Source organism: Trichoplusia ni, chromosome 11, assembly GCF_003590095.1.
Source record: "Trichoplusia ni isolate ovarian cell line Hi5 chromosome 11, tn1, whole genome shotgun sequence".
Lineage (NCBI taxonomy): Eukaryota > Metazoa > Arthropoda > Insecta > Lepidoptera > Noctuidae > Trichoplusia > Trichoplusia ni.
This window is the reverse complement of record NC_039488.1, coordinates 13,233,221-13,251,797: the sequence shown is the minus strand read 5'-3', so window position 1 is coordinate 13,251,797 and position 18,577 is coordinate 13,233,221. Positions and strand designations below refer to the sequence as shown.

General features: G+C 38.7%; 2 protein-coding genes across 3 annotated transcripts; both read right to left on the bottom strand.

Moving 5' to 3' along the window:
- Positions 1–425: 425 nt before the first annotated feature.
- Positions 426–2,630, bottom strand: LOC113498670. 2 transcript variants are annotated; one of them, XM_026878779.1, is made up of 5 exons: positions 2,269–2,630; positions 1,639–1,794; positions 1,249–1,341; positions 940–1,094; positions 426–699 (listed from the first exon to the last, which is right to left on the bottom strand). In XM_026878779.1, exons 1-5 carry the CDS (start codon positions 2,311–2,313, stop codon positions 504–506), a joined length of 645 nt encoding a protein of 214 aa, XP_026734580.1. In that variant the 5' UTR covers positions 2,314–2,630; the 3' UTR covers positions 426–503. The 2 variants fall into 2 exon arrangements, with proteins under 2 accessions (XP_026734580.1, XP_026734581.1); XM_026878780.1 differs by having other exon boundaries at positions 940–1,082; positions 2,269–2,540.
- A 2,948-nt stretch (positions 2,631–5,578) lies between these two features.
- On the bottom strand, positions 5,579–17,825 carry LOC113498668 (sodium-dependent serotonin transporter). Its single transcript, XM_026878776.1, has 13 exons — positions 17,422–17,825; positions 16,952–17,108; positions 16,514–16,648; positions 12,533–12,752; positions 12,233–12,371; positions 11,905–12,039; positions 11,595–11,773; positions 11,247–11,416; positions 10,722–10,846; positions 9,176–9,360; positions 8,761–8,944; positions 6,337–8,526; positions 5,579–6,191 (listed from the first exon to the last, which is right to left on the bottom strand). The coding sequence occupies exons 1-12, from the start codon at positions 17,686–17,688 to the stop codon at positions 8,455–8,457; spliced, it is 1,968 nt and encodes a 655-aa protein (XP_026734577.1). The 5' UTR covers positions 17,689–17,825; the 3' UTR covers positions 5,579–6,191; positions 6,337–8,454.
- Between the last annotated feature and the right edge of the window lie 752 nt (positions 17,826–18,577).

Here is an 18,577-nt window from a genome sequence, read left to right as displayed (position 1 = left end):
TCTTAACACCGACTTCTAATTTTAGGGCAAAGTGACATCTCTTATCGTTTTTCGGAAACTATTTAAATTGCCATTGTTCTAAATATTTACGTGTTCTCTTGATGTTTGAAATTTTTGTGCAAAGAGGTTTTATGGCAAAAGATTTTTCGTTTGATTATGAAATAAATTCGTAATTATTTTGTATTCAGGAAATATGTTTGTTTTATAGCTTTCATTGCCATAAATATCATTCAAAGATACCATAACGCGCGAAATTAGAATTAGCAACTGAGCTTTCGAAACTTCATTTATATCAACAAAAGTAATAAAAAAAACTACTTTTGCCTATCATAATTCGTAGTCACTTCAAGACCCTTTTGAAAAGGTTATTTTTCAGTAACAGTTTGATGCGTGCCATCTTTATAACGTAAATAAAAAGCAATAAAAAGATTCCACTTTTTTATTGAATTACGACTACAGATTTATTAAATTCTCGACAAACAGGCTGGCATCTATAATCGTCATCACACTGATTTCGAATATCTCTTTTTCTTGGGAGGTTCTTTTATGATGATCTTGGAGTCGCTGAAAGCCCTCCGGAGGGTGAGGGCTTGTTGTCTGACGGACAGGCTTGTTGTAGACTGCAGGGACGAGAGAGGTCTGTTCAGGTAATACCCATAGGGGCCCATTTCTCGTCGCTGCCAGGGGCTCGTAGTTATCCTGTAAAAATAGTTTTTTTTTAATGTTTTCTGTATTTTTCGTTTTGTTATAGATCGGTTGAAAGGAATTTAGTATTTAGTCTACACAATTTCAGAAGCTTTTTTGTAGAATAAACATCATACTAAGTACAAGTCGTCCCTCCAATTTACCAATCATTTTTATCATTGTATAGTTATTGTTTTAACTAAGTACAAGCTTATAATATAATTGAATATGTAGAACCTTTGCACAGCTACGAACCATATCATGAGCGGCGGTATCTCTGGCCGCGGCCGTGTGTGGATGTAGGCGGCCAGGGGCGCGACGCCGCACATCCAGATCATCCACTGCTGCATCAGCTTGCGGCTTTCTATGTCTTCCTCTGTCACTACCTGCTGGTCCTCCTGAAACAATATCTTCATTGTTGTTTGTAAAGAACTTTTAGGAAGGTTGCCCTCGAAACATATTTGCTGTTGAACAGCTGTTACTTCAGGCAGGTTTCTTGTGACATTTGGTATTACCCAATCAGAAGCAGAATTGTTAGAGGCAGACTTTGTGTGAACCACTTACTTCGAAACAATATTCCACAATTGTTTTCACAACCTTGACTAGCATCATCCAGAAGTGTAGACTGTAGATCACCATCCATATGAAAAGAAGGTGCTGGAAATGAAAATGAAATGATACATTTTTAGTTATAAAGTGATACTATAGGAATGCATGCGGGATATCGGATTCAATTGTACGATCGATTACGCTTTTATGGTGTAACAGTTGTGATCCTGATGGTTTTCAAAGTATTTTTTTTATTTTTTGTTGGTGTCTTGTCTTTTCTTTACTAACACCTGATTAATAAAGGTCGGCTTTCAGCTGATGGAAACTCTCCATTCTGTGCAGGGTGAATATTTTTTTCCTAACTACCACAGGTGTTCATAGCTATTTAATGAATTCGCTTGATACCTGTAAGATGATTTCCCAGAGCGGCACTCTTCTGAACACGAACCGCCTGAAGAGCGCGGTGAGCAGGCGCTGCGCGAGCGCCGCCGCGCCGGCCGCCCACAGCACTGTCGGCATCACGGACAACGTGCTATCTCCACATTTCGCCCAATCGAATAGCTGGAATAAGTCGATTTACAACTTATGTATCTATTTGCTTATGTAAAATAACATTAGGGGCAAAATGCTGACACTTGGTTTTGCAAAATTTCTTATTCGTATATCCAGTTGTAGATACCTTTTTCTCTAGTTTAGGGTGCGATAGTCACTTTCAGTCCTATTTATAAGAATGTTGGACTATATACCATTGATTTCAGCGGCGAACTTGGGTAGGCGAACTTTAGGTACTTGGGTTTAAAGTCTACCTTTTAAATTGGCTTAGCTTTTCAGCTCTATTCATGTTAATTTCGAACTCAATCAATCTTGGTTATGTAAAGAACCTAGAAACTATTGATATGCTATTGCCTTCTTTTGATGTTATCGCGATTCAACAATGATATTGATATCTAAGACCTGTCTACTCTCTCGGGAACTTCACCACTGCCTTTCAAATACTATCTGATATAAAAGATATCAATGTAATGTACCACTTACATCATATGCTTCATTATGCATGTACGTCCATATAGAGATGGACATCACAATATAGGTTTATACAAATAACTGACAGTGAAATTTAACATTGGTCTTACAATTTATAATGCTAAGTTGATGATATGATGATAACACAAAAAATATTAACTTCTATGTCACCATGATCGTTTTGACATTTATCCACTCGTAAATTGTCAAGGAAAATGACTTAACATTTGACATGTTCAATGTAACTTGCGTTTTTATCCTTGGCCCTTGGACCTTGGTCCAGAAATTTCAGCGTTGTTTGAAGTCGGCGCCCATGACTATGGGATGATATTTTAAGCAACTTATAGTTTAAAAGTCTAGCCAGATGAGTAGTAGCAAAGGTTTTGTTTGGGGATTTAGCCCTTCGGAAAATTACGGTCCTGGTAGTCAAACTGAACACCATTGTTAAGGTTGATATCCATTTGCAATTTGCTTAATCTGGTTGCTATCTTTTTTACCAGCATGTCAAGCTATATGGTTTGCTTACAGTTTAAAGTTCCTTTTAAATAAGCCAAGCAAGAATTCTCTTCCACCTTATATTTTCATTTATAAACGCTCAAACCCCAAAATCGGGATGTAGGAACATAGGTCAAATAACGACAAAACTTTTCGTGTAAAGTTTTTTAATAAAATAGAAACTAAACAATTGATCATTGGACAATCGAGTCGAATGGCAGCTTGTCGATACTTCTCCAGGGGCAGTCCTCAAGGCTTTGTGTCTTTGGTGGTCCCAGGACTACGGACGCCGGGGTTCGGTGCACTGCAACACGCGCATCTTGTCGCCTGACAACAAATATTAGACTTAGAACAATAAAATGTGTAGGAAAAACTACAGATACTCAAAGTTAGCACAGTGGCTACGTTGACTACGTTTCCAGTTACATTCTTCGAAGATTTTGTTTTATTATTTTCTTTACTCTGAAGAAAAGCCTTTAATTACGCATGCCTAATACGTGTACCTACTTAAAGGCACATATAAGGTATGCGCAATTTTTCAGAGACCGTAAGTTTTCTTTAGATTGCATAGAATATTACATTGAAGCTGTAAAGGATGCAATTTATAATACGATAAAGGACATTTATGTGAAAATACCGGTGCCAAGTTCCTAAGTCCTAGACTTTGGTCTAAACTTTTAGATCTAGTCTGCGTCCATTACAAATAGCTGTACCTACCTATGTGCGTAGCGATTTTGTTTGTGACACACTCCAATTTTTCATGGTATTATTTATTATTTTAAAAAGAACTTGCTGACCTTGACATAAGTTCGTAGTTTCTCAATTGCATCAGCAGTGGTCTCGCTTGACTGTCCGACCAGACGGACACAGAGCTCCTTCTGAGACCGGCCGACAGGCGGGTCTGGGCAAGCCGAGCGGCCGTGACCGCACGACACGCGGCTATCAGTACCGCTGACGTCGAGCGACGATCTCTTCCGACAACAGATCTCACTCTAGTGAACAACGTTATGCCTAAATATACGACTTCTATCTAGTATCCAACTGAATATACAGGCTTCCTTGTATCACTCAAGACCCTTTAGGAAATTGATTTAAGTTGTGCCGTGAGAAAAGGCTTTTTGGAAGAAGTCACTTGGGTAACAGACTTAAATTCAAGAAGGCGGATTCTAACTATTTGTGTCTAACACAATAACTTATTTCGGTCATAATCTTGTTTTTTTTTTATTGAATTCTAATCAAATTACTTCCATAAGTATTCATGAAAAGTTTTACGTATGTGTTTCCCTCTCAGCTAGATTGGTCGTTTCTGAGTCTGGCACGAATCCACGCAGCCGCTGATGGACGGAGTCGACGAAGCTGTTGACCTTCTCCATTGTGCGATTCACCCCCCGCACCGCGCGCTCGTGCAGCTCGGTTTGCCTGCCCCCACCAGAACACACAAATATGTTACATAAACGTTCGGCCGTTAAAAAAATGAAAAAAAGAACATCTATTACTTTCATCTAGGATGATTCTTAATTGATCTTATTTTGAAATAGTCGAGAAATATATTAAATCGGATCAATTTTTTAAGCAAGTAATGTTTTTCAAAACATTGTTATACTTTTTGTGACCTCTTTTATTCTATAGAAATTCTCAAAAGAAAGAAGGGGTATACCAATCCATACAGAATAAAAAACGTAACATTAAAAATGACTTGTTTATTTAAATAAAGTGGAAAGGAATCCCTGCATCATAACTATGAATAATACCAACCACTGTTCCAAATACGGCATATTGAACCTCTGGCAGTAGTGCTTCCGGACGTAGTCGGCGTAGCAGAGGGAGAGGAACCAGCACACCGTGATGTGGATCTGAGGCTGCTGCTGGCGCAGGAAGCGGGTCAGGGGGCCCAGTGGCATCATCTCATTCTGGCCGCCCAGCAGGCCTGCGGTCGTCATCTCAAGGAGCATGTTCGGACTCTAGGACAAACAAAACCAGCAACTGTAATCTATCGAGACTGTAGCAATTACTTAGATACTGGAGTATTGTACGAAATCGGAAAACAAAGGCTTGATAATGGCAAAGATCAACGATCATGTCGTCGGTACAAGAAGGTGGTACTCACGTCTCTTATTAAAGTATCAAGGTAGTACTGGAAGAAGCGCATGGAGCAGACCCACAGGTGGATCATCAGGGCTAGCATGCCCAGCACCATCGTAGACTGGAAATAGAAATAGAAAATGTTGATTACTGATGACGTAACGTAAATTATAACGTGGATGAAGCTGATAAGTGGAGGTTGAGAATCAGCCATTGTGACTCTGGCCTTTGTGATCGCTAGTTACTCTCGCAAAAAATAACGTTAAATATTACCCTGAATACCTGAGACCATTTAGCTAATTTTTCGCATTTGCATACCTAGTGGATAGGGTAGAGTGAATAGTAAATTGTCGCTTGTTAGTGGTATTTTAGGGGTAAAAAAACGAAATTTTTAAACAACTTCTATTGCGATGTGTTTCTCTAACATTCAAGCCAACCAAGACACGTCGCGCGCTGTGAGTTTTGCTGTTACTAAGTCAAGTAATTATATGAAGTGGTGCTACCAACAAACTCAATGGTACTCAAGGTGCATAACGCGGGTACTCACAATCAACGTCTTCTCCAGCAAGGACACGTGCGCCTGGTCGCCGGCTATGAACACGGTGGCCACCAGCTCGTTGTACAGGAAGAGGGCGGCGGCGCTGGCGAACACCGCCGTCGGGCCCACGCCCCACACCTCGCCATTGCAACTCATCCATTTCGCTATCGACTCCAAATGCGAGTCGCATAGGTTCTGTGCATGTTATTACTTCATAAGACAAGTATTTTTTTTAATATTGTTAATTTGGTGTGATTGGTTGAATTGCTTTAATAGCAGAGCTATTCGAATTGCGAAAAGTTTTTGTTTGGACAGTCCATTTATCGAAAGACGCTAAAGCCCAAAAGGTTGAAAATTCAGGATAGGCAAGGAAGAGAAAAGCAGCTGCTCTCTAATGCTATGTTCACTGTATTATTTTATGTTAATAAATGAAGAAAAATAAAGCTATCGTCAAGACGAAGAGTGATTGCAGTGCTCTATTTAAAAAACTTAAATAATTAAAAAAAAAACTTTTAATTTGGAATAACCACATTAATTTAAGGAACACTTTAAATGCATGGGTAAATGTACCGAATGTAAGAAAACAGCTGATTCAATCGTGGAATCGTTTCTGTGGTGAATTCTCTGTGAAAACCGGAAAGTGAAATAATTTGGTATGCACGTGCATTAGCAGTACAAGTCACACTTTATCCCATACGATTTAAAGCAGATCTTTAAATTACCAGTGCTGTATCGACGCCCTTTGATGCCATTTATAGTAACGATATCTCTTGACCTCGCGCCGCGATCATGATGGTTATCTTACATACTGTTTTTACTTCTGAAAATTAAATTTATGTAATTTCTCTTAAGATTCAGACTGGTCTTTCTTCTTCATGGTTTTGAGCTACCTTGCCTGTACTATAGAACTAGTTTCAGAGCAGTTTGATGAATGTCGAAGGGAGGTAAGTGGGTGCTATACTCACGCAATTTGTGTTAAAGCTTACAGCTTTGCCCGCCATACAAACGGTGGGAGGCTTATGCTACAAGTCCCCTCTATACTTAACATCTTCACTTTCCGATTTCATTGATAAATTTTATCACACTTATAATTTTATACAATTGTATTTTTTTTGGTTAGAATTATACTGACTGCCCTTTTTGACGTTTCAAAATATGTCAAATTCAAGATGGCAGAGATTTGATAGAACCTCATTTTTGAACCTCTACTTTACGATGAATGTAGCGGCGGCTTTGCGGTTCTGTGTATCAATTATTAAGTACGCATGCTGCTAAGGTGTAGGTTCGATCCCGACAAAGGTAAATTATCGATGTAACTTGTTCAAGGTCATAAGTTCTTTCTTATGTTAACAAAAACATATGGGTTCAAAATATTTGTTGTAAGTCTCTATATATGAGACTAGGGCTGCTAGTTACTCCCATATAACGTGGGCTGGGATTTTTACTACCTTCATGATTGCTTTAGATGGTTTAGGCCTACGTTCAGCAGTGGACGGCAATAGGCTGAGATGAGTGATGATTTAGATATTATACTGGAGTGTATCATTTTACTCTCAGGTGTGATGATAAATATTGGTTACATAATGTCGTGATTCAAAGAGTCTAGGTTGTGATTATGCCTAAAATTCTATAAATAAAACATCAAGTTTCGTAAAACAAATGGCAGATGGAGCTGTAATGGCTGATACAGGCCCAGTCTGCACATTTGTCGTTTATTTTACACACGTACAACCGTTATACACGTCTACACACGACACAGACTACACATCAACTGGAGTACACGACAGAATACAATAACAAACAACAACAAATAAAAACTTAAACAAAATATATAAGTACTTTGTGGGTATATGAACTATTTTTAATATTTTTTTTTACAAAAACACTTAAGTATTACTGAGATTCTAGACACTACATTATAAATGTTTATATAACTTTGAAGGATATTTATGCATCATTTACGTACATGATCTTCGCTACTCCTACTCTCTACTGTTCGAACACTGATTACATGTAAATATTCATGAAGGAACATGTAACGACATTATGTACTGACGAGAAAATTTGAAGCATATTAAAAGACTTATGTTATATGCAAAGATAAACTGACTACAATTCCTTAAAGTCTACTTATTTAAAACTTTTGATACTTGAGTTACACGAAGCAGAAGCAGTCAGGGTTGACGATGGTTGACGAAAGGAACCTGACTACGAACATTTAAATATAGATATTAAAACATACTTTTTCTTTACCTCTATTAAATCCTTTAACAATAAAGTTCTAACATCAAGATTGAAAAAACTATGTATATGTTCCCATAAAACTTCACGTTCTTATATACACGTTAATATATGAATAAAATATACAATATTTCTGGATTCATTGCCCAAAAATACAGAAACATGTATATTTTTAACTTTATTACAAAGCATATTTACAATGGGGTTTGCTTAAAGCTATCTAATTTACTACTGAGTATTTTCATAAAATTTATAACTTGCTTCAAACAAGAAAGCATATATCATACTATGACATATATATTTGTATATAAGTGCATTTTATAGTCTGTCCAGCAAGTCTTACGTATCTACGATTAACCGAATTTCGCTACAGATTGAACTATTCTAACTTTTCCTAACTCTATATATCCATGTTGTAACGTACAGAATATTCGTTGTATATTTTATATACTAAAGCAGTTTAACATCATTAACATTTTCAATGCAAGCTTTGGTTATGACAATGTTACAGCCCAAAGCGATAGCCCTAAGATGATATGAAGAAATAATGCATTTAGAATTAAAACTCTGTACATCAGACATAACAAACACTTCCTAAATATTATTCCTATAAACTTGATTACATCTATAATACGTCATGACTTTTTCAAGTATGACATGATGAATATCGTTAACAATTTGAGAGTTGCTGCAAAACTGTTCATCTGAGTCTTCCACTCGAGTTTACATGATATACGTTGATTATTATGTAGAATACAGAGTTTGATCAGTTTCGCAGAGTTTTAGACAAGCCACTCGATCGCTGGCTTGGTCTGCAGGGGGGTGGAGCTGTAGGTGTCAGGTCACAGACTGCAGAGCGTGGGGTCTGCCGGCGGTATCGAGATCACTTCAGGTCGCTTTATGGTTTTGATGCGCTATTAACAAAAACACATACGTTAGAATTGATGGTAAAAATACAAGACTGGTTTGGCCAAGAGGATGTCACTCGCTAACGCATTAAGTGCGAACAATTTCAACATTTATGAGGGATAAGAGGAACAAACTTTAAACACATTATTTTTGGTTTGAGATCTACTTCAAGACAAAAACTTAAATCAAGTCTGTTTACATCCCAAATGCGAATTGGTAGGTAAGCTTCTTATACTCACGTGCATGAAGCCTCCAGGCGTGATCAGGAACTTGTAGACGATGTAGAGCGGGATGCAGGAGACGGTGGTGCCGGTCATGACCCAGCCCACAGTGATGGACCAGGCGGGGTACGTGTACTCGCCGCCGAGCATCTCCTCGTGAGCCAGCACTGAGACTACGAACAGCACCAGCAGGAACACCGGGCTAGGGTAGAAGGAGTACAGATATTGATGGCTCCGATTTCAAACTTGGTTTTTAGAAAAAGCAGGTGTAAATCTCAAGGACAAGTTGTGTGTTTGTAAATTGTTTGTTCATCAGCAAATCAAAAGTTAATGGATCCTTCTAACAAAATAACAAAAAACAATTGTCTAACCGACCATAAGGCGATGAACGCATCACTTGGTACGTCTTCAGTATGACATGCCACCCCCTCACCTGATATAAGACCAGCAGGCCCTCCAGAACCAGCCGGGCGTGTGTCCCAGCATGGTCCTCACGTCTTCTGAGAATCGGTCCACACCGTATACCCAGCAGACTCCGGCCGCCTCCGCGAATACCACGAACAGGATGGCCAAGCCCGGACCGTAGACGTTCAGCAAGTCCACCAGGTATACACCACCCTGGTGGAATAATGGAAGATGTTGAAATAAAACTATATCTCAACGGATTAAGGTGTCATGGCAGACTTCATATTCTATTTTTCTCCTCTTCGTCTTTAGGCAGCTTTGGTTGTGAAATCATATGTGATAACCATTGTTGTCAAATACAAGTAGGAAGTTTTCTCTTCAGAAGGTAGGACATGGTATGAACTTAGTTATGTTAGGAAATATTCAAGTTCGGCTTAATTAAAGAAAAATGTAACCAATTCAAGCGGCTCCAAATACATACTCACTACATAAACCATTGCAGCAGAAACTTTAATTTAAATCTTAAAAACGTCTTGCTTTTTCTAAGGTTTATCGAATTATTTTAAAGCATTTATAATTAAATCAATAACATCAATAGAAGATCATAAAAATGATTCAATAAATGTACAATACGATCACCATAACACAAAAGTTTACTACAAATATCGGCCAACAAAATATGTTGCAATACTTGCAAACTAGGATCCGGCACAAAACTATTCCCTTAATGAAAGCAGTGAGGAACAAAACAAAGCGTATCTCAGCGTGCTGAGATGTAGCGCGCGGTGAGGGCCGCCAGCCTCATCGGTGAGTGATGACCATGAATAATGCATACACTCGGCCAGATAAGGTGGCGCGGTAATATATTGAGTGATACCTGTAACTTAAGGGATGATGTAAGCAACTATTTCGTTTAGTTTACGCCTGTGGTTTTACTTGCAAAGATTTTCTGGGATGAACATTTTCGTTGCCTTAACAATAACCTGAATAAACTCTTTATTAATTACGAATCATTGATCAATATTCTATGTGCATACTGATCATATCTAATGCCACAATACATTTACGAACGGCGAACGCCGTCGCCGGCATCTAGCCTAGAATATACAGAATGGAATACCAAATCTGTGGCAAGGTCTACATGACTCATATTGTCTGGCTATGAGTTACGGGTTGCTAAGCGACCGAAGCATGAAATAGTTACATAATGTGCTGACTCGCCCTTACCGTAATCTTTCACTTATCTTGCTAAACGTCGGCTAAACCTCATCGATTTCACTGTCTTTTTATTAAGGAAAATTTAATATGAACCGCGAAAAGTGTTTTGGGTCGTTTAGATGTGTAGATGTCACCCACATTTTTGTAGTAGAGTACAGATCTTCTCATACCTATAATAGAATTCTCGTTTCACAATGTTAGCTACCACACTTCTCCGAAACAGCTTGACCGATTTCAATGAACTTTTATACGAATATGTAACAGGTCTGAGAATCAACTACACTGTCTTCAAATATACTTACAAATACACGTAAACATTTCACCGAAACTTCATCTAAGTATAAAGTAACACTTACATAAGTGGTGGTAGGCAGAGCGCAGATGTAGATGAAGAGCAGTAGTACAGCCACGAACAGCTCGCGGTGCCGACCCAGCACCCGCGGGTACTCGTCGCAGAGGGCCGTGGTCACCGCTTCCAGGCCTGTGGGATTATTTATTAGGTGCTATGGAATTGGTCCCAATATGAAGCGAGGAGGCCCATACCACTGGCCGGTGGAACCCGCGGCCGTTGTATGAAGGATTGCAACGCATTACCGTACACTGACATAAAAGCGCTGATGACGTAGTACGGCGGTTTAGATTTAGTTAATGAAAGTTACGCTATACGCTTCTATGTATTCTATTTGTGATGATTGACGACTTTGTTGCGTTTGATACATTTCTATAAGCTTATGATGGATGAGCACAAGTTAAAGGTTATACAAACTATTACCTATTCATCGGTCGTTAAGTACCTGGAGAAAGCTTCTGGCATATTTTATTTTATTCGACTGTTATTGCGTAACAAGAACAAAAAAATCGTGAAATATAATTTCTCTCACCTCCGAAGGTGCTATCCAATCCAAGTGTGATGAGCATGAGGAAGAAAATGATGGCCCAGAAGACGGAGCCGGTCATGGTGGCGATGGCCTCCGGGTACACGATGAACACCAGCCCCGGGCCCTCCAGCCCCACCTCCTCGATGCTCTTGTTCTGCACGTGAGCCATGTAGCTACAGAAATGGAAGAAACATAAAGGTACCGCGACGTTTAAATAAAACGGTCTAAGTATATAGACATCACATTGGAATGCTCTGGCAACTTTGACGTTTCATGTTTTTTTAGATAATATTTTGTTCTTAAAAAATATTCTTCATTTTGTCCAAGCTGACCACGAGGATAAGTTCTTACCCCAACACAGAGAATATGACAAAGCCTGCGAGAAAGCTGGTGAGGCAGTTGATGGATGAGGTGATGAGGGCATCCCGGTAGCAGTTGTTGTTGAACTTATTGTAGCTGGAGAGCGCCAGCAGGGTTCCGAACCCAGGACCCAGAGAGAAGAAGATCTGAGAGGCGGCGTCAATCCACACCTAGGAGAGAAACTGGGTCTTAGAGCTGATGGGTAGAGTCTTGAGTATGTATGAAAGTAAGAGTTTGGTGAAAGTGTGTAGAAAGTTAAGGCAATATGGTTTTCTTGAAAAGTGCAATTGAAAATTCGAACCTTTGAATTCTGTAGCTTATGCCATTCCGGTGTCAGATAATATCTGATGCCTTCGGTAGCTCCTGGCAATGTGACTCCCCGCGCCAATAATATCAGCAGCACAGCGTAAGGAGCTAACGCTGTGACCCACACCACCTGATAAAATAGAAAGTTATAAGCAGCTGAAACAATCCATACTTAACAGCTGCAGGGAACTATGAACATCAAAAAGGTTATAAGTAGATCGCAAACACTTTTTTCGTTCACAGAGAAACTAAGATAGGCGTAATGATAAGTTTTGTAGAATAATTATTAGGTTTGAAAATAACCTATAAAAAGCTTCACTCACCTTTCCTGCACTCCTGACTCCTTTCCACAGCGAGAAGTAGACGAGCACAAATACGCCAAAGACGCAGAGCGCGAGAGACGGCTTGATGGGGCCCATATAGTCCAGCCCGTTGGACCTGTGCTGCTCCAGCACATTGCGTCTACATAGGACACCACAGATTGTGATAAGTAAGTAAGAAAAAGATCAAGACTATTCAAAGGAAAAAAAGGTTAAAAAGAAAAAATCATGGTATCAATAGCCCTAAGTTTACACTTATACAGTTTACAACCACAGCAGAATCCAAGAAAAACGGGAACTTACTCAAAGAACTCCTTAGCTGGTGTCGAAGCATTGGGGTTAGTCTGCGGCGCCGTGACAGGCGAGCAGAGAGGCGTGTTCCACTCGTTGTTGCAGCTGGTCCACGGCAGCACCGAGTTGATGGACGAGATGGATGCCACGAGGTAGTACACCGCCCAGCCGATGATCGTGTTGTAGTACATGCCCATGTAGATGTCGATCATGCAGATCGCGTAGCCGACGCCTTTGGGAAACGTGATGAGCGACGTATATTGAAGTAGCGAAGACTTAGATTCAAAATGAAGAACATAAATTGTATCATTGGATGCAATAGGTATAGAAGTACTTGCATCGCTAATCACTAAAAGTAAAACGTTCATCTAAACTCAACATATTGACTCAAAACAAATTCCACCCTTCATCTACTTAATTAAATTTAATGGCTTTAAAATCAATTTCCTTCCCCCGATGTTTGCAAACTGGCAATAAAACACCATTCATCCATTTATCATCGTATACAATAAATCTTCAAACGTTCAAAATCAAATTAATCACTGCAGTGAACATCAATTTTCGCGGCGCGAACTTCGGAGAAACTTGTAGCAATCAAATCAGAGCCATCTGTCGTCGCGGGGTAATCAAATGATATCGCATCGCCTTCTTTAATTAGTTTACTCGCTACGAGATGGCGTTATTCACAATCGTAATTTGAATCATAGAGACTGCAACTGTTGAATACGCAGCAAACTGGGACAATATTGTTAGAGCGCGAGACGAGTCTGATTCAGAAATGTGTTTCATGCTTTGGTGCACCATAAATAAGTATAACTACTCGAAGAAGAGGCAAAATTTGAAACTTAGTTTTGCTTTAGAAAATTAAGTATGACCTTAAAATTACCAATAACTCAATATGAGCATATCCGTGCGTGTAATTCATTATAACAACTTCCTGCAAAACATACATTTGCCACCGAACATTTCCACCACACAGTGACGTAATCAATCTACAAATATTCTCATAAATGCCTCCGGGAGGTTCCACTCCGCTATCAGACCCGCACTTGGCACTGATAACAGTGATCTACACAAGTTATAAAACCCAGTCGTAAACTTGGAAGGTTTCTTTTCAATATCCACACTTTGTTAAGGCTTTCTTCAATAGACCTTTAGGAGACATGGTCATTATATTATCTTTTAAGATGGGTCAGAAAAAAGAGGTTTCTAGCAAATGACTGTAATATCTATTCGATTAACTTTTATTTAATGATACTTTTGTTTTTGAACCGTGAATCATTTGTTCATTGTAAATGACACTATTAATACGCGCCCGTTATTTTTTTAAATAAATTTATAATAACGGTATAATAATATTCATAGTGCAAGTTTCTATATTATTCAGCATTAATTACCGCATATGTTAAAGATGACCCAAAACAGTTTCGGTAAACGTATCGATGTCAAAGACATCCCGACGCCTTTATCTATGGTTTACGTAATAGTGACGTTAATTGGAAAGCTCCTTTATTTAATTACTATTCATGTGCACAGGTTCAAAAAGATCACAACATTAAGACAGAAGAGTAGGTACATTTACTTACGAGTATTGTAAAATAAAATTATTCTGCGTTAAAGTAAGAATCGCAAAACTGAATTATGGAAATCTAGACTGGTTCATAACATTAAGATCAAATCAATTAAAAAAAATAAGATGTCATAAATTATAATAAGAGTATTGAGAGGAATAGATTCCGATAAATCCATTTTTTATTGTTAAATCCATAAAGTCCAAAATTTAAGTTTACACAAATTTTGAAGAAAATGCAAAGTTTCAAACCATTCCAAGACAATTTATAATTGCAAGAACTTTTCTAAAGTTTCGTTCACGAATATAAAGAAATACGAAGTATCGACAAGAAAGTGTCGGGATTGGTCAAATTATTCCTACAGAGACGGAAACTGAGCCGACGGGGCTAATATGTCACGGACAGAAAAATACTTAGGGAAACTTACAGTTTATTCTCACCATCAGTCTATAGAAATAAGCTTCAGTTTTATAAATTATCTACGTGGTAAAATTAAAATAATTGCAGCTAAATGTAGACTTTAAGGTCGCTTCAAGTTTTGAAACATGTAACATGAATAGCTTTTTTTATCTCTATCATAAGGTTTTTCACTATCCTAATTTATCATTCATCATCATCCACAGCCATTGTAATCCCACTGCTGGGCATAGACCTTCCCTTTTTCGTGTAAATTTTTATTTTCGTGTGCCAGCCTCATCCAGACTCGACTCAATATATCACATTCACTCACGTAATTAAATAGATTTATCAATTGAAACGTCGAATATTTTCCTATCAAAAATAAATATAAATTTCAATATTTCTCGGCTGACATGGCAGTGGTACACGTAACGTGCGACGATCGTAAGTCTAGCTGAGTGCTTCGCGATCCGCTGCGCAAATATTAGCTGTGCCCTTCATTGGTCGCGCTCGAATTCATTCCAATGTCACAGCTCATAACTGAGAAACTGACGACCTGACGGACGTTAACAAAGTAGCTACCCGTCTTTAGTTCGCTATTTCTTGTAAATAGTTTTTCAAGTTATTCAAAACTTTGATGTGTTTAAGTAGAAATAATTACAATAAAAAAAAAAAATCTGTACTCCAATGACTTCACAATGCTTTAATACCAAATATATTCATCTGCTTAATATCATAATTTTACGAACTTAGCAAACGAATAATATTTAAACCACAAGCTTATAAAACACTAGCCACAATATTAATGACATCATAAACATAACTATAAGCCCTCTAACTATGAACTCTATGAATCCATTCCACTCAATCAAAAGTCAAACACTGACAAACAATTGAATGGCGAACGGTTTCATACATTTTAACCAGGTCTCATCCACTCCCGTACCATTTGTCTTGGCGTTAAAAGCATTGCCTCCTGTATATTTATAAGGTGTTAGTAATGTTCAATAGTGGACAGCGGGCATTACACACGAATGTGGGACTTTCCTTCCATATTGGATTTGCTTGAAGTGGAAACAATGGGCAAAGAGCACTTACTGTCAAGTGCCAAGTCTCTTACGAGGGTCACGTTTATGATCTTTTAAAGGTCAACCTAAGTAATTAATGCTATAAAATATTCTATTCAAAAAGATTCTGTTGCTTTAATTATTAGAACATGGAGTTTAAATGAAATGCTTTGGATTTCTAAAATAAATGTTGTGTCTCATCAATATCAGCTTGGATGACAATTGAAATCTAATAAACATTTCGTGGCATACTATGACTGTCTTATTAATAAAAAAGAAAACACAATACACACTCACTCTAATTGCCGTACCTACTACAAAATAACAAGCAAAAATATTAAATCATTATCTCAAAAGAAGCCCCTAACAAAAACTCTGAATACAAAAAAAATACCTATAATGACAACATCAATTGTTGATCAGTAGCTGTCCCCAGAGACCGGCATTCACAACTACCCCACAGTCCCAGACCACTTGTAGCGTTACGTTTGATTGCAGCGATTTCAATAACTAAGCCGTATTTTTGCAATAACGGTAATGCTTAATGGCATTTGGGGATAGAACAAAGTCTTGGATAACAAATGAATGTTTATTGTCTGTAGGTATTGATAATTTAGCTTTTTTCCCGGATGGGAAATCATCTAGTAGTACTTCTCTCATTTTAGTTTGAACGGAAGGGACTGTCAGTATTTTACCCATGTCCTTTCCTTTTTACCAAAAGAAAATTTAGGTTTTAATAATAAGTCTAATAATTACTACTTCTGAATAAACTTCTATCCTAAATTAACGATCATCATCTTTATCACAGCTTTCATCTGTAGTCCCAGTTCAATCAGTTTCTAGTAAAAGTAACGTTTGACGCTCTACCGTATTGTGATGTAAAAAAAGTGGAAACAATGCTGATTTGTAATGCTCTTTAGGCTGACGCTGATCTGTCAGACTACAGCTAGACTCACCCTTAAGCGCCGGGCAGATCCTCTTCCAGAGCGTGAGGCAGCCGCAGCGGTGGTACTGCCCCAGCGCCAGCTCCATGAAGAACAGCGGCATCCCGCCGAACAACAGCATCACGCAGTATGGGATTAGGAAGGCACCTAACAAAAACGACAGGACCTTTAAAAATCCTCAGTACATGGTTTTTTTTTTCAATTGACGTATCAATTGATTTTGCTAACATTAAGAAGATTGCAAGCTCAAAATAAGTTAAAATCCAAAAAATCTTAGGTGAGGGAAAATCACATTTTTGGTTGGCCTTGGGGCTTTGGGCTATGAACACTACGGTGTTGGATAGTAGATTTCCTCTATTACACTTCTATTTTCATTAAAAATATTCCATAAATACATATGCTTGACAAAACAGGTGGACTATTTAGGGCCTAATACAGCGTATCACTCACCACCCCCGTTCTGATAGCAGATGTAAGGGAAGCGCCACACGTTGCCGAGGTCGACCGCGAACCCGACCACGGCCAGCAGGAACTCCGCCTTCTTGGCCCATGTCTCGCGCTCCCGCGGCGGCGTCAGCGACACCACTAGCGACCGAGTCTTCTGTGGCTGCTACACACACTCAGATTAAAACCACAAAACAAAAGACTGCAGAAAAAACGAGAGGAATCGAAATGGAAAGACTGCTGATGAGCTCTTAAATATTTTTGAATACCTGAACTGTCTATGCTTTAGTAAAATCAAATTTTGCTACGAAATACCATTAGGGGAAATGTAGGAAAATTATATATCCTAAAAGTAATGATATATCCTATTTAATTTATAAGTTTCTTTTTTCTGACGCTTGCTATGAATTTGTTGATGCCTGTAAGGCTTACAGGAATAGCAAATGGTGTAAATCTCCAGATGATTGCATACTCACGCTGTTAGTGGCGGGAGGTTCGGGCGGGGGTGCGGTGGGCGCGGGCGGCGCGTCCGAGGGCGGCATCTCTGACGGCTCGCACTCGCCGTTGCGCCGCTCCGGCCCGGGGCTCTCGCCCTGGAACAACGTGAAGCTGTTATCTGGTCCTTTATCATACCTGTCCTTGTATACAAGTGACATTATACAATCATTAACGTCAATGTTAAACACTTGAATGAGATGAAAGGGCAGTGTCCCGTGACATCGGCGTAAACGAAATATTTTCATACATTTGAGATCTGTATGTGAACGTTATCGGGTATAAAATGCCACTTTTCAAGAGGGGTTACATACACTAGTGATGTTCGTTAATTAGGTTCTTATTTGGCTTGCATCGTGCCTACCATTTGTTTCACGATGTAGGCTTTTCGACACCGATATTACCTATTTTTGTATAATATACCGGCCTCATTCACGTGAATAAACTTTTTTGCTACTGTAACGAAGTCATTAATTTCATACGCTGACAAAACAAATCACTTCTGAACATATACCTGAGAAAAGAGCATTTTTGAGCAGTGGCACAGTAAAGGCTAAACAAAAAAAAATCAAAACTATGCTTTGAGAATTGTACAACCTTAAGTGAAAGTTTTACTAGTTAAGAATTCAGAACACCTGTTGCTTGTTTGAACTGTAGCAGGAAAAGGTAACTAGATTAAAATAACTTTTCAATGCGGTACTTGCCTTTAAATAAAAAATTAAACTCTATTTTGGTGTCATTAACCTGGCCGTTAGTCCGGTTAGATAGACCAACTAAACCCCCGTTTGCGCTAACCACACACAAACGTTAATTAAAAACGCGATCGGATAGTTCGCAACTGTCTACACCACAAAAACCTGATTAAAACCATGGTACCTACAAACCTAGTACCAGTTAACATCGACCGTCAACCAAATGAAAAAAAGAAATAAAATAAAAATTGTTTTCGTCTTATTCCTCCGGAGGAACGTTAAATTCCTCATTATTTTTATTTAACGAACATCTTGAGTACATAGAATTGTAAAGTGCTAGTGTTTATGTGTGTCGGTCGCGCGGACAATTTGGCGTGTTTGGCGAGGCGGCGCGCACAAACACGCCACGCCAACCAGATTGCTTTGCAAATAAAAATAATGAAAA